The sequence below is a fragment of the Cyprinodon tularosa genome, unplaced genomic scaffold (genome assembly GCF_016077235.1).
Source record: "Cyprinodon tularosa strain WSP-4 unplaced genomic scaffold, ASM1607723v1 ctg664, whole genome shotgun sequence".
Taxonomy (NCBI): Eukaryota; Metazoa; Chordata; class Actinopteri; order Cyprinodontiformes; family Cyprinodontidae; genus Cyprinodon; species Cyprinodon tularosa.
This window is the reverse complement of record NW_024039412.1, coordinates 313,860-327,034: the sequence shown is the minus strand read 5'-3', so window position 1 is coordinate 327,034 and position 13,175 is coordinate 313,860. Positions and strand designations below refer to the sequence as shown.

General features: G+C 41.6%; 1 protein-coding gene across 1 annotated transcript in view; it reads left to right on the top strand.

The window, feature by feature from the left end:
* The window catches only part of frmpd2 (FERM and PDZ domain containing 2), a 104,040-nt gene that overhangs the window by 51,022 nt on the left and 39,843 nt on the right, over positions 1-13,175 (top strand). Inside the window, exons 10-16 of the mRNA XM_038267183.1 lie at positions 43-217; positions 305-440; positions 1,944-2,082; positions 3,895-4,047; positions 4,122-4,304; positions 4,380-4,539; positions 6,480-6,648. Coding sequence (XP_038123111.1) covers positions 43-217; positions 305-440; positions 1,944-2,082; positions 3,895-4,047; positions 4,122-4,304; positions 4,380-4,539; positions 6,480-6,648 — 1,115 coding nt within the window. The remainder of the gene's footprint in view (positions 1-42; positions 218-304; positions 441-1,943; positions 2,083-3,894; positions 4,048-4,121; positions 4,305-4,379; positions 4,540-6,479; positions 6,649-13,175) is intronic.

The window sequence follows — 13,175 nt, the reverse complement described above, 5'->3', positions numbered from 1 at the left end:
CCCTTTGCGATAGGAACATGAAGTTTATTCTTCCTTTTGCAGACGAGGAAAGGGAAATCTCCAGCCACCAACAGAGAGCTCAGTGTGGTGATGCCAAACGGCCAAAGCATCCTGGTGAAATGTGAAGTTAAAACCAGAGCAGGAGACGTCTTTGACATGATCGTGGCTCATTCTAACCTTGTTGAGCATTTCTACTTCGGCCTTGCGTATATTGACGGTAAGGTGATTGGTTTGGGGGTGACCACCTGCTGGATGGGCCTTTCCACATGAAGCAGCTCACCAAACGTCTCTGTTCTCTGGTTAGATAATGAGTTTTTCTTCGTTGATAATGACACCAAGATTTCTAAAGTGGCTCCAGATAGCTGGAAGAAAGTGCCTACCACGACTTTTGTCCTTTTCTTCAGGATCAAATTCTTTGTGAACAACATCTCTCTTCTCTTGTAAGTCCTTTTTTTATTTGCTTTCCAAAAATGGATTTCTCTTGTTCAGTCGATACAGTCAGTACTGCACACATTGTCTAATGATCAGGAATTAATTTAGCAATATTCTTATCCTTGTTATAGGTGATCATGTTACTACGAAGGAGTATTGGGGCAGGCTACAGATTTTTTTGCTTATTTTTTTATATGACAATAGAGTCATAGCATTGTAAGAAAATTGTTGTTACATTATAAAGTTGTAATATTATGAGAATAAAGACGTATAAAGTTGTAATATTACGAGAATAAAGACATAACATTACTAGAATAGTCATAAATTTCCGACAATAAAGTCATTACATCATGAGAATAAAGTATTTTATGACAACTCTCAAAAATCTCTTCCCTAAAATGGGGAATGTTGCGCATCTTTTGAATTTTTATACTTAAGCATATTAATATTAAGAATAGTAAGGAAAATGAAACATTAAATTATTATCGGTATCAGAACTTTGAAACAATTGTGCAAATGACTTTGAATTCGAAGCTTTCTTTCTGAAACGGGTGGTGGTATGATTACTTCACTCTTGTAATTTTTCAATATAATTTTTCATGATTTTATCTAAAGCTCGGACCCATATGCAGTGAAGCCAAACAGAGAGACACAGAGTAAAAGTTTGAACGGGTTTTATTGAAAGGTATTTAGAGTTCGGTGCAAAGTTCCTCCGAACTCTGCTCGGCCGGGAAACTGAAAGACGAGGGGAAGACAGACTGTTAGATTCAGGCTCAGTGGGGAATTGGAGTTGTCAATCTTGAAGGAGAGGATATGTTGTTTGTAGCCGCTGGTTGCAACTCAGTTTTCCTGTGGTACTTGAACGGGTCGTGGTGAAGATGACTTCATTACTCAGAGAGATCTCAGTGTGCTCAAAGGTGGCTGGATCCAAACCTCCTGTTTGGAATCCGTCGCTCAGTGTAAGACTCAGTTGATCCCACTTGGGAGAAGGCGGTCCAAAAAGGTCCAGTTTGCAGGAAGGCTTCCTGCCCAAAGGCAAAGAACAAACAAGGTTTAGTCTCAGAGAGAAACAAGCGCTCAGTAAAACTCTATGTGATCTCAGCTTGACTAGAGGACAAAAACTCAAAAATGCAAAACTCAGATTAGACTCAGCATAAACAAGGCTTGGCTAGAGTACCCCAAACACTCTGGCGTCGAAGTAGTGGCAACCAGCAGCTTAAGAGCAGTCCGGTGATGAGGCAACAGCTTGCAGGTGTGTGAGGAGGCGAACCGGAGCCAGGCGCCTCCTGGTGGTGGAAGGGAGAAACACAAAAGACAAGAAAAACAGACGAACACAAGAACCGGATCCTGACATTATTCGTATAATGTTCTGACTTTATTCTTGTAATTGAAAAAAATTCTCTAGCCTGGCCCTAATACTCTGTCGTATGTTACAGACAGAGAGAACAAAAGAAACACTGAACATTTCCTCTATTTCTGTCTAACTGAATACGGATGGTCTCCTCCATTAGGCACAAACAGACCCGTCACCAGTATTACCTGCAGCTCAGGAGGGACCTCTTAGAAGACCGACTGTCCTGCCATGAGGAGACCGCTCTGTACCTGGGAGGTCTGGCCCTGCAGACAGAGTATGGAGACTTCATGCCTGAGGTTGTATCTGAGGAAGGATGCAAATAGATTCAGAAATACTTTCTAAAAACTAAAGTCCACACCAGCAACTTTTTCTTGAAAAATTATAAACTGAAGAAATTGTAATCTTACTCCGACCAGAGAAGTTGCTTAGAGTTATAAAAAAAAAAGCTTCTACTGCTTCATTTCTGATCCACATTAAGGTCAGACGTCCTATAAAGTGTGTCCAGATGCTTCTGCTGCTTCTGCTGCTCCTGTGTTCAATGCCAGAGAGCAGCTTTGCTATATTTGCTGTGATCAGCGGGTAAAAAGTAGTTAGAATCTATGTTGAAGTGAGAAAGTCCTCCTGAAAACATGGTCTGTGCAGTCAGTTCCTCCAGATTACCATCCTGCCTTCAAAGATTATTTCTCTGTGGGAGCCGCTCAGACCCCCACATACCGGTGGTGCGCTGTCACTGGGAATCCCCAGCAGCAGCTGCCTCAGGCCCGCTCGCCTCTTGGGGGTTTTCCTCTACTGTTGGTGGCGGCTGGATGTAGATGTTAGCGTTTTTCAGGTCTGTGCTACAAACTGCAGGTACCAGGATAATAAAATCGAACATATTCTGCCAGCAGGTTTCTACATTTTAAGTTAATTTAGGCGTTAATAAACAGTTTTAGAGGCGTGATCATAGCGCCCTGCATCAGCAGTGCTGTGTCTGTCTCCCTGCCAGCTCCCAGATCAGCTTCTCTGATTGGTTGATGTGGCGCATATTTCCGTCTGCTGCTTCTGAAGTGCCTCAGCTGCTCAAAACGCGCTGCAGGACCTTTTGCTGCGCCTTGATATGCGTCAACAATTGACTTTGCATGTAAACCAGCTGCTTCTGCAGCATGCGGTCTGAACGTAGCGTTACAGAAGACAGCACTTACCAACCGGGGCTCACATCTCTTTGAAGTAGCCCTGAATCCCAGTTAGAGTCTGCAACATCATCACATCATTTCAGCAGAGAGGAGACATCCATGGCTCCAGCCTTATAAAAAAATCACACTATGTTATTAGATGCAGGACTCCGCTCTCATTCCATTCCCAAAAATTCTTCATTCTGCCACAAGCAGAATGAAGAATTTTATCCTGACAGAGGAACAGTCCTGAATACATAAACTACGTGGAAAAAACATTAGTTCTGACACGTAACAAGTAGGAAATATAAGGATTCAACAGACTCACACATCATCAATAAGGATAATCCTGACATTGCTGACATCTCATGTTTCCCAATAAAATATAACTGATCACAGTGAGCTGCAATTGGTGGCAAAATCTCACCTCCTAAGTGCTTAGCTATCTGTTGGGGTAAAATGATAATAACCCCTTATTGTCCTAGAAATAAACCAACACAATAGACAATTTACTTTTCTGCAGAAGAGGAGAGTAGACCCCAGATGGAGAATTTTCACTCCCTGAATGTATGTGTTCCATCCTGCTGGGACCTCTCTGTCCCCTGCCTTTAATATCAGCCTTCAAAGGAGTAACAGGATGGGTCAGAAGTTGTCAGGATGGGTTTACATATGATAAAGCATGACAGTTCCTTGTGCAGTTTTAATGCGGGTGATGATCAGTCACCTGCAGAAGCATTTACTCTCCCTATTTGAAGTTAAAACAGCACAACATTCCTAGCAGGGCAAATGGCTGTAACTTCGTACAAATAAAATGATGACATTTACATTTTTCCAACACTATCCTCTAATGATTCTCTATTAAAATGCCTTTTCATCATAAAAATGTGCTTCGTTTGTGCAGTATGCATAAATTGATGATGTATGGTGTAGTTAAAGCCTGTTCTCTGCTGTGCCTAGGTGTTCGGTAGAAACTACTACCGACCGGATCAGTATGTCTCCAAAAGCGTGATGGAGAAACGTGCCTTGCCGTACATTCAGGCCGAGCTGCTCAAGCTTCATGCCACCAACGCCCAGATGACCGCAGATGAATCTGAGGTTGAGTTTCTAAAGGTGGGAGAAGCTGGAAACCGGCCACGCCGTCCCCCCCACCATGCCTCCCTGACCTGTTCTCTGAAAATCTGCAGGTTTGTCAGCAGCTGCCTGAATACGGAGTCTTCTTCCACCGCGTGATACGGGAGAAGAAGCCGGACGGGGAGATCGTTCTTGGGGTTTGTGCCAAAGGTGTCATGGTTTATGAGGTTAAAGATGGCTGCAGGTCCACCGCTCAGAGTTTCTACTGGAGGGAGACTGCTACCATCTCCTCTAACGTGAGAGAGTCCCTCATGTTATTCTCCCCGTGTGTGTGTTCATGTTCTTAAAGCTGCTTTTTTATGGATCCACAGAAAAGGAAATTTATAATAGAGTGCCGCGGCAGCCGGAAGAAATACACCTTCATCACGGAGAGGTCTAGGATAGGCAAATACTTGTGCAACCTCTGCTCAGCGCAGCACAAGTTTAACAATGAGATGAGCTCCCGCACGCTCAGCCACAGCCTGGTCTCAGGTAAGCTGCTGCAGTTCAACCAACAGGTTCACATTCAGCTAAGGGACTGTATCCCCCTCCCACCCTAAGCCCATAGCTGTGGCTGCACTCTTGTACAACACAGATCAGGGGTCGGCAACCCACAGGGACGGATTTAGGAAATTTGATGCCTTATGCAAAGACAGGCAGGGGGTCCTCTGAACTGAGAAGATGACACATAAAACAGACCCATTCTACAGTTCGAGAAATGTTAATAGAATAGACATCCATTATCTGTTCTAGGTTGTGTCCCTCTCTTCTTGTCCCTTTTCTTCTTGTTTTCCTCTCTATGTTTTGTACTCGGCTGACTTTTCATGCTGTCTCTAAAGGAATGAAAGATTTTTTCCAAGCACTAAGCTCACTTAGCTGATTGCTCCTTCCTGTGTTTCCAAAAAGGCCAAAGTAAATAACCCAGTCCTTCTTTTCACTGTAGACAAGCCATGATCTGCTTCTCTGTTCTCCATTTTTAATTTGGATGAAATAATAGCTGCATGAATCATGACAGCAGACAAGATAGAGGAGAGCAGGAGGCGGGGTTACCAATCTACTTGCTCTGGAGAGCAGAGTTCGCTGCTTTTAGATGTTGTCTCCAAAGTCTCCAGTAGCAGAAAAAAGTTGCTAGATTTGGCGCTAGGAGCTTTTTAGAAATCAAAGTGCTAGAGGGGTCTGAAAAGTCACTAAATATAGCAACTAAAGCGCTAAGTTGGCAACACTGCTCTTTGCATCGTTTGTTTTCAAATGGTTTGCTGCTGCCTGTTTGGACCTTTCTGAACATGTGCAGCAAATGGACTGATCCAATATGGTGGACATTGAAGGGGGGGGGGCTGAGACACACTTAATATTATACTCCTTTGGATGGCTTTTTAGACAAATGATTTCTTTTTATCAAAAACATAATTACTTTGCACAAATAAGGAAAAGTTGTATGAACTATGCATGTAAACAGAGTTTTATGGGGCCCCCAGGAACCTGGGGCCCTAGGCCTAGTATTGCCTAATGATAAATTCCCCCTCATAACCCAAACACATCTGTCTGGAGCCGCAAAAATGTAAGTCTTCTATTAGCCTTGTATGGCAGCATGGGCTATAAGTGTCTTAGCCCACTATAAATAAGAACTACATGGGCCTAAATATATAAAAATAATTCATGATCAAATGTTTTTTCTAGAGCAAATGTCATATACTGTGATTCCGCTGGAACATATTTGGTGCTTTAAGTTTAATTTCCATTACAATATTTAAGTATTCAATTTTTTTGCATTGATGAAATTATAGAAACATAAGAAAGAAATCTGTCATTTTTATTTTGAGGATTCGGGGGCAAAAATGGAAGAAAGTTCCCTGCATCAGAGCGCTACCTGTTGGATCTATGAACAGTTTTCTATGTTTGCAACCAAACCAGCAGCAGTAGTGGAGTTTGGAGATGCAATCTACTTCTTAAATCTATCTTTGCTCTCCTCTAATTTATCCAGAAGTTTTGCAATCTCACTTTTTCTCTCCCTCCCGGCTTGGGGGTGGGCTGCAGATTTAGTCTTCCCTGGAAATGCCTTTCCTAGTGACTCTTTATTATTTGACAACCCCTCATTCCAAAGCAAACATGCAGGCAATCCTTCCTGATTGGTAATGAGAGCAAATGATTAGCTCCATTCTTCTCTGAATCCTCTGTTCCCATCAGCTATCTTCCTTTTTTTTGGGATCCATGGTCTGAGACACACCCACCACTTTGTTTACAGCAGCCACCTGCCTGGTACCGCGCCGCTGCAACGAGGTGCAGCGCTATGACGCTAATCTTCCATATAATCTTTCATACGACTTTGAAAAAGCTCCATAAAGTTGCAAGGGGGGGCATTAAAGAGCCGCATGCGGCTCTGGGGCATCGGATTGCCGTAGAGAAGAAAACCTGCTTTCTACCCCTTTGTACAGAGGACAACATGGTGCATTATGCAGCCGTAGGCCGTGCTCAGAGCAGCCATTTCTCCTGTTCTGAGACGCCGCAGGATGACAGCGGCCTGACCACGCCACAGGAGGAGTCTGTCACCAAACTGTGCAATGACGTCGCTGCCAGAATAGAGGCCCGTGTGAAGCAGCAAAGGTAATTAATCCCCTGTAAGAGGCACGATAATCTTAACTCAATGTTCAGAGGAACACGTTAAGCACTATTTGGATGCAGCAAAATTGGTAGATGACAGTGCTCAATGTGTTTCATCGTCATAAACCAAAATAATACATGTCTGGTTTGTAACAATCAGACAAGTTTGGAGTGATTTTCTCATAATACCCCTTTTAGCTTGATACCCTTCAATAAAATTCTTTACAACCAAATAGCAGTATGAATACGACTGGTTAGTGAAGGTATCAGGGTTTTATTTCAAAAAGCCAACATTAATAAGGCAAGATAGAAGGATCAAGTGAAAAGAGAGATGAGAGAGAAAACGTTATGTTCTGTTTACGGAGAGACTTTCGTTCCATGTTGCTGCAAGCAAAGCACACGTTTTGCAAATGGAAGTAAAACAAAACAAAGACAATGCGTTTTGTAAATTAAAATAAACAAAAGAAATGAAACTTTGAAAAACATTTTAATAAAAAAGTTTTGAGACTATCTTTGCTGTTTTCTTGTTCACTTTTAAGGTTTTTTTTCAATTTTCATTATGATTTCTTTAAAAAAAAGAAAAAAGGTTAATATACATATATTTATTATTTTAGGCTTTTTCTCAAATTAAATTTTTTAGGATTAGGTTTTATTAATTAAATTCTTTTTGAAAAGCCTTTTCCACATCACATTGGCCGTTTCTCAATCTGTGTACTTGTGCGTTTTTGTGAAACGTCATCAGCCTCAGTCCTAGTACTGTTCAAATTCACAAGAACAAGAATACAGAAAACTGACAAAGTTCCCTCCCTGGATGTTGTTCTGGTCCCTCCCTATTTACCCAGCATGCATCAGAGCAGACTTGTCCTTTCTTGAGATTACAGCGGTCCCAGCATGCACTGCGGCAGCAGCAGCTTCCAGGTTAGCGCACACAGAGCTCAGGGTATTAAGTTAATTTGACACAACAACATTATACTTTTAAGCATCACTATATGGCCCATTAGTGATAATTTAAAAAAAGTTGACTAAATGAAAAAAGTCAGAATTTATTATTATCTAGAGACTATCAATAACAGGAGATAAAACGCAGCTCTAAATGAGCCGAGCTTGTGGTGATGTCACCAGAAAGCAAGTCAATACTTGCGTTCTTGTTAACTAAGAAACAGCCATTGTCTTGACTTCTAAAATAAATAAAAAATTATTAAGTTTCATCGCTGGGTTAATTTCTTTTTAAATGTTCATTTAAGAAAAGGTTGTCTTTGTTGGCACGAATATTGGAACAAAACCTGCTCCATAAATAATTTCCCTACTTGCAAAATGCTTTGCGGAAATACTTTTTCCAAGGGGAGCCAAGGGGAAAATGATCCTTGAGTTGTAACAGGGTGCAGTGATGACTTAAAAGTTCATCCTTAAACAACTGATTGACATTTAAAGATTTATTGAAACTGTGATTGTAGAACGGTAGGAAGTCACCAGCAGCAGGATCAGGGACCTCTGAATAATGAGACAGGGCTAGCAGATGGACAGGAACTTGTGGACAATCTTAGGTTAAAAAATGAAACAACAAACCCTCTCAGAATTTGAGAGAGTGTGGGATTTTACATTTTGGCTCCATAGTGACGTCACTATGGAACTGACAGGATGTTTTATTCAGGAGATCCACAGACGGAAAATACAAGGATAAACCTCCAGGAGGCCGGCAAAAATCTAGTAAACAGGACAAAGAAACTTGGTCAAAGCCATGGAAGCAGATATAAGTGACAGAATTTGAGGGTTGTGCTTGAATTGGTTGTCAGGTTGCAAAATCGAGGTCGAACATGGGGAATCTGATTGAGACAGACAGATCCAGAACTTACTGTAGCAAGTGTCAGAAACAAGGTGGACGTCCATAGTCTGGGATAATATCCAAAAAAGGGTCAAGAACAGGCAGGCAAGAAAGCAACACTGGAAACTGGCTTTCGATAATCTGGCACTGTTGCCAGCCTGAAAGCAGTATATGAAGTCAGGCGATGAGGTGTGTAGCAGACAAATAGGCCAGAATCATAAGATAAAGAAAACGTGAAATCCAGACCAAAGACGTGTCCAAAAAAAACATTTTTTTTTCTTCTTTTATCTGCATTTTGATTTATTGCATTAGAAGAGCTTGATGGAAACAACAAAATTCAGATATCTTGAGACAATTACTGACTTTTTAAAAGAGTAAATGCACTAAAGAGGAGATGGAAACCCATTTCTTCAATAAGTTCTGACATGGCAAACCCAACTGATCAGGCATTTCCTCTGCTGGTGTTCTGTCAGATCAGCGTACCGCGTAAAGACCAGCATATCTATAGTCAATTCGCACGTGCAAGACATCAGATTTGAGTTTATCCCTTTAGTTTTTTTTTATGAAAAATAGACATTAAACCACCTCACCGTGCGTGTTTCCCTTTAGTCATTTACAAAAAAAAATAAAAAATTTAAGGTCAGATCGCCATACGCTTAAAAAACACCAAGAAGTAAGTAATTTTCAATTTCAATTCAATTCAATTCAGTTTATTTATGTAGCGCCAAATTCACAACACATGTCATCTCAAGGCACTTTACAGTTCAACCAGATCATCCAGTCAAATTGATACAAAGTTTTCTATCTAAGGAAAACCAGTTGATTGCATTGACTCATTGACTCAAATACAATCCCTCACACTAAGCATGCTTGTAGCGACAGTGGAGCGGAAAAACTCCCTTTTAACAGGAAGACAGCTCCAGCAGAACCAGGCTCAGTGTGAGCGGCCATCTGCCGAGGCCGACTGAGGTTCAAGGAGACAGAAGCAGAGATACAAAAAGCAGCTGTAAAAGGCGGCCCCGTCCAGGAAACACACAGCCAGGCAGACGAGCTCCGAGCCAGCTCCCATGGCAGAGGACGAAGAGAGCACATCCACTCAGTCACGGTCAGAGAAACAGGACCACACTGGAAAACAGGCCGATCTCCAACATCTATAAACAAGGGTGTTGATGGAAGCAGCACAGCTGATGTTTCTTTCCAGGATGACGTCACAGCCAAACAGGAACAGACGAGGCAAAGCTACTCTGAGGAAAAGCAGAGAGAGCAGAAGGTTAGAGATTGAACTAACAGATTCTGCAGAATAGGAGAACAGAGAGAGAATGAAGCAGAATGATGAAAAGGGGTCCCTATGTCCTCCAGCAGTCTAAGCCTATAGCAGCATAACTATAGAGATAGCTCAGGATAACCTGAGCCACTCTAACTATAAGCGTTATCAAAAAGGAAAGTTTTAAGCCTAGCCTTAAAAGTGGACAGGGTGTCTGCCTCACAGACTAAAACTGGTAGTTGGTTCCACAGGAGAGGAGCCTGATAACTAAAAGATCTGCCTCCCATTCTACTTTTAGAAATTCTAGGAACCACTAGTAAACCTGCAGATTGAGAGCGAAGTGCTCTGTTAGGAACATAAGGAACAATCAGATCTCTGATATAAGATGGAGCTTGGCCATTTAAGGCTTTATATATGAGAAGGAGGATTTTAAATTCTATTCTGGATTTAACAGGAAGCCAATGAAGAGAAGCCAGGATAGACGAGATATGATCTCTCTTTTTCATTTTCATTAGAACTCTGGCTGCAGCATTTTGGATCAGCTGAAGGCTTTTAACTACAGTTTGTGGACTTCCTGATAGTATAGAATTACAATAGTCCAGCCTTGAAGTAACAAATGCATGGACTAGTTTCTCAGCATCACCCCTGGACAGGAGATTTCTAATTTTTGCAATGTTCCTCAGATGAAAGAAGGAAATTCTAGAAACCTTTTTGATATGGGATTTAAATGATAGGTCCTGATCAAAAATAACACCAAGATTTTTTACTTTATTATCTGAAATCAGTTTAATCCCATCCAAATGAAGTGACTGGCTAATCAGCTTCTTTTTCAGAGACTCTGGTCCAAAGACTATAACTTCTGTTTTGTCTGCATTCAGAAGGAGAAAGTTAAGAGTCATCCAGGTTTTTATGTCTTCAGACATGCCTGTAATCTCTGTAATGGGTTAGCTTCATCTGGATTTATAGACAGATATAGCTGGGTATCATCAGCATAACAGTGGAAATGAATCCCATGCTGTCTAATAACTCTACCAATTGGGAGCATGTATAAAGTAAAGAGAACTGGTCCTAGCACTGATCCCTGTGGTACTCCACAGGTAACCTTTGAGCATGAGGAAGATTTGTCATTAACGTGAACAAACTGAATTCGATCAGATAGATAAGATTTAAACCAGTCTAGAGCTGTTCCTTTAATTCCAACAAAATCTTCAAGTCTTTCTAAAAGAAGACTTGAAGAAAGATTATGGTCAACTGTATCAAATGCAGCACTAAGATCCAACAGGACGAGCACAGATACAAGTCCATTATCTGAGGCCATGAGAATATCATTAGTGACTTTCACCAGAGCTGTTTCAGTGCTATGATGAGCTCTAAGCTCTAAAGCGGCGTAACCGGGTGTCATTACCACCAGCGTGAAAAACAATCTTACTGTATTTAACCTTATCCTTAGCCAGCAGTTTCAGGTAGGATTTGATGTCGCCCATTCTGGCCCCCGGCAAACATTTGACTATGGTCCCTGGTGTCTCTAATGCCACGTTTCTGACTATGGAGCTGCCAATCACCAGAGTGGGCTTCTCAGTGGGTGTGTCACTGAGTGGGGAAAACCGGTTAGAAACGTGAACGGGTTGGTGGTGACCAGTGGGCAGAGATCCACGACTACGCTTTCTGCGCACAGTTACCCAATCGCCTGGCTGCTCAGGCACTTTTGGAGGACAGCTACGTGGGGGGCCTACTTTAACTCCTGGATGTTCAACAGCCTGAAGCCTGGATTCTAACTCTGACACCCTCGCTTCCAAAGCTACAAAAATACTACACTTATTACACATCCCATTATCACTAAAGGGGGCAGAGGAATAACTGAACATCTGACAGAGAGAGCAGGAGAGAGGAGAGGAAGAAGGAAGAGTTGGAAAAGAGTCAAGGGAGGGAGAGAGAGAAGCCATAGCAATGCTAAGCTAGCGCTAGCCTAGGCTAGCTACTCCTTGCTATCAGAAATAAAACTGAGTGAAACTGACAAGTGCTCAGTAGAAAAGTGCAGCAGAAGGTGCTATGTTTTAAAGTAGTCAGTTAGAGTTACTTAGATACAGAGATATCACAGAGAAAATAACTTAACTTCAGATGGAGTTCCTCTGAACAGCTGCACACTCAGTTAATCCAAACAGGAAGTGAACAGGTCCAAACAGCAATTCAATTCAATTGTTTATTTGTACATGACTAAAGGGATACATGCACGTTGAAGTAGTTTAAAGTGTTTTTTTTTTTTTTTCAATAAAACTAAAGGGATAAACTGGTATTGACTATTGTTGCACCAATACTGATACCAGCATCGTGCGGGGCACTGATGCAGCACTAAAAGTTTATTCAACTATTATCATTCCAGGTAGGCAATAAAAAGTTCTACTGGATTCACTTTGTATTAGTCTTTTTCCTGCTTCACAAAGGTAGGCAGCAGCTTGACAAAGCCATGATGGAAATTATTTAACATCCAAGTAGTATGCAGTTCTTCATATATACAGGTGCTGGTCATAAAATTAGAATATCATGAAAAAGTAGATTGATTTCAGTAATTCCATTTAAAAAGTGAAACTTGTATATTATATTCATACATTACATACAAACTCATATATTTCAGATGTTTATTTTGTTTAATTTTGATGATTACAAATGACAACAAATGAAAATCTCAAATTCATCATATCAGAAAATTAGAATATTACTGAAGACCAATAAAAACAAAGGATTTATAGAAATGTTGGCCAACTGAAAAGTATGAACATGAAAAGTATGAGCATGTACAGCACTCAGTATTTAGTTGGGCCTCCTTTGGCCTGTATTACTGCAGCAATGCGGCGTGGCATGGAGTCGATCAGTCTGTGGCACTGCTCAGGTGTTATGATAGCCCAGGTTGCTCTAATAGTGGCTTTTAGCTCTTCTGAATTGTTGGGTCTGGTGTATTGCATCTTCTTCTTCACAATACCCCATAGATTTTCTATGGGGTTAAGGTCAGGAGAGTTTGCTGGCCAATTAAGAACAGGGATACCATGGTCCTTCAACCAGGTACTGGTAGCTTTGGCACTGTGTGCAGGTGCCAAGTCCTGTTGGAAAATGAAATCTGCATCTCCAAAAAGTTGGTCAGCTGCAGGAAGCATGAAGTGCTCTAAAACTTCCTGGTATGTGGCTGCGTTGACCCTGGACCTCAGAAAACACAATGGACCAACACCAGCAGATGACATGGCACCCCAAACCATCACTGACTGTGGAAACTTTATACTGGACTTCAAGCAACGTGGATGAAGTGCCTCTCTTCTTTTCCTCCAGACTCTGGGACCTTGATTTCCAAAGGAAATGCAAAATTTACTTTCATCAGAGAACATGACTTTGGACCACTCACCAGCAGTCCAGTCCTGTTTCTCTTTAGACGCTTCTGACGCTGTCTGTGGTTCA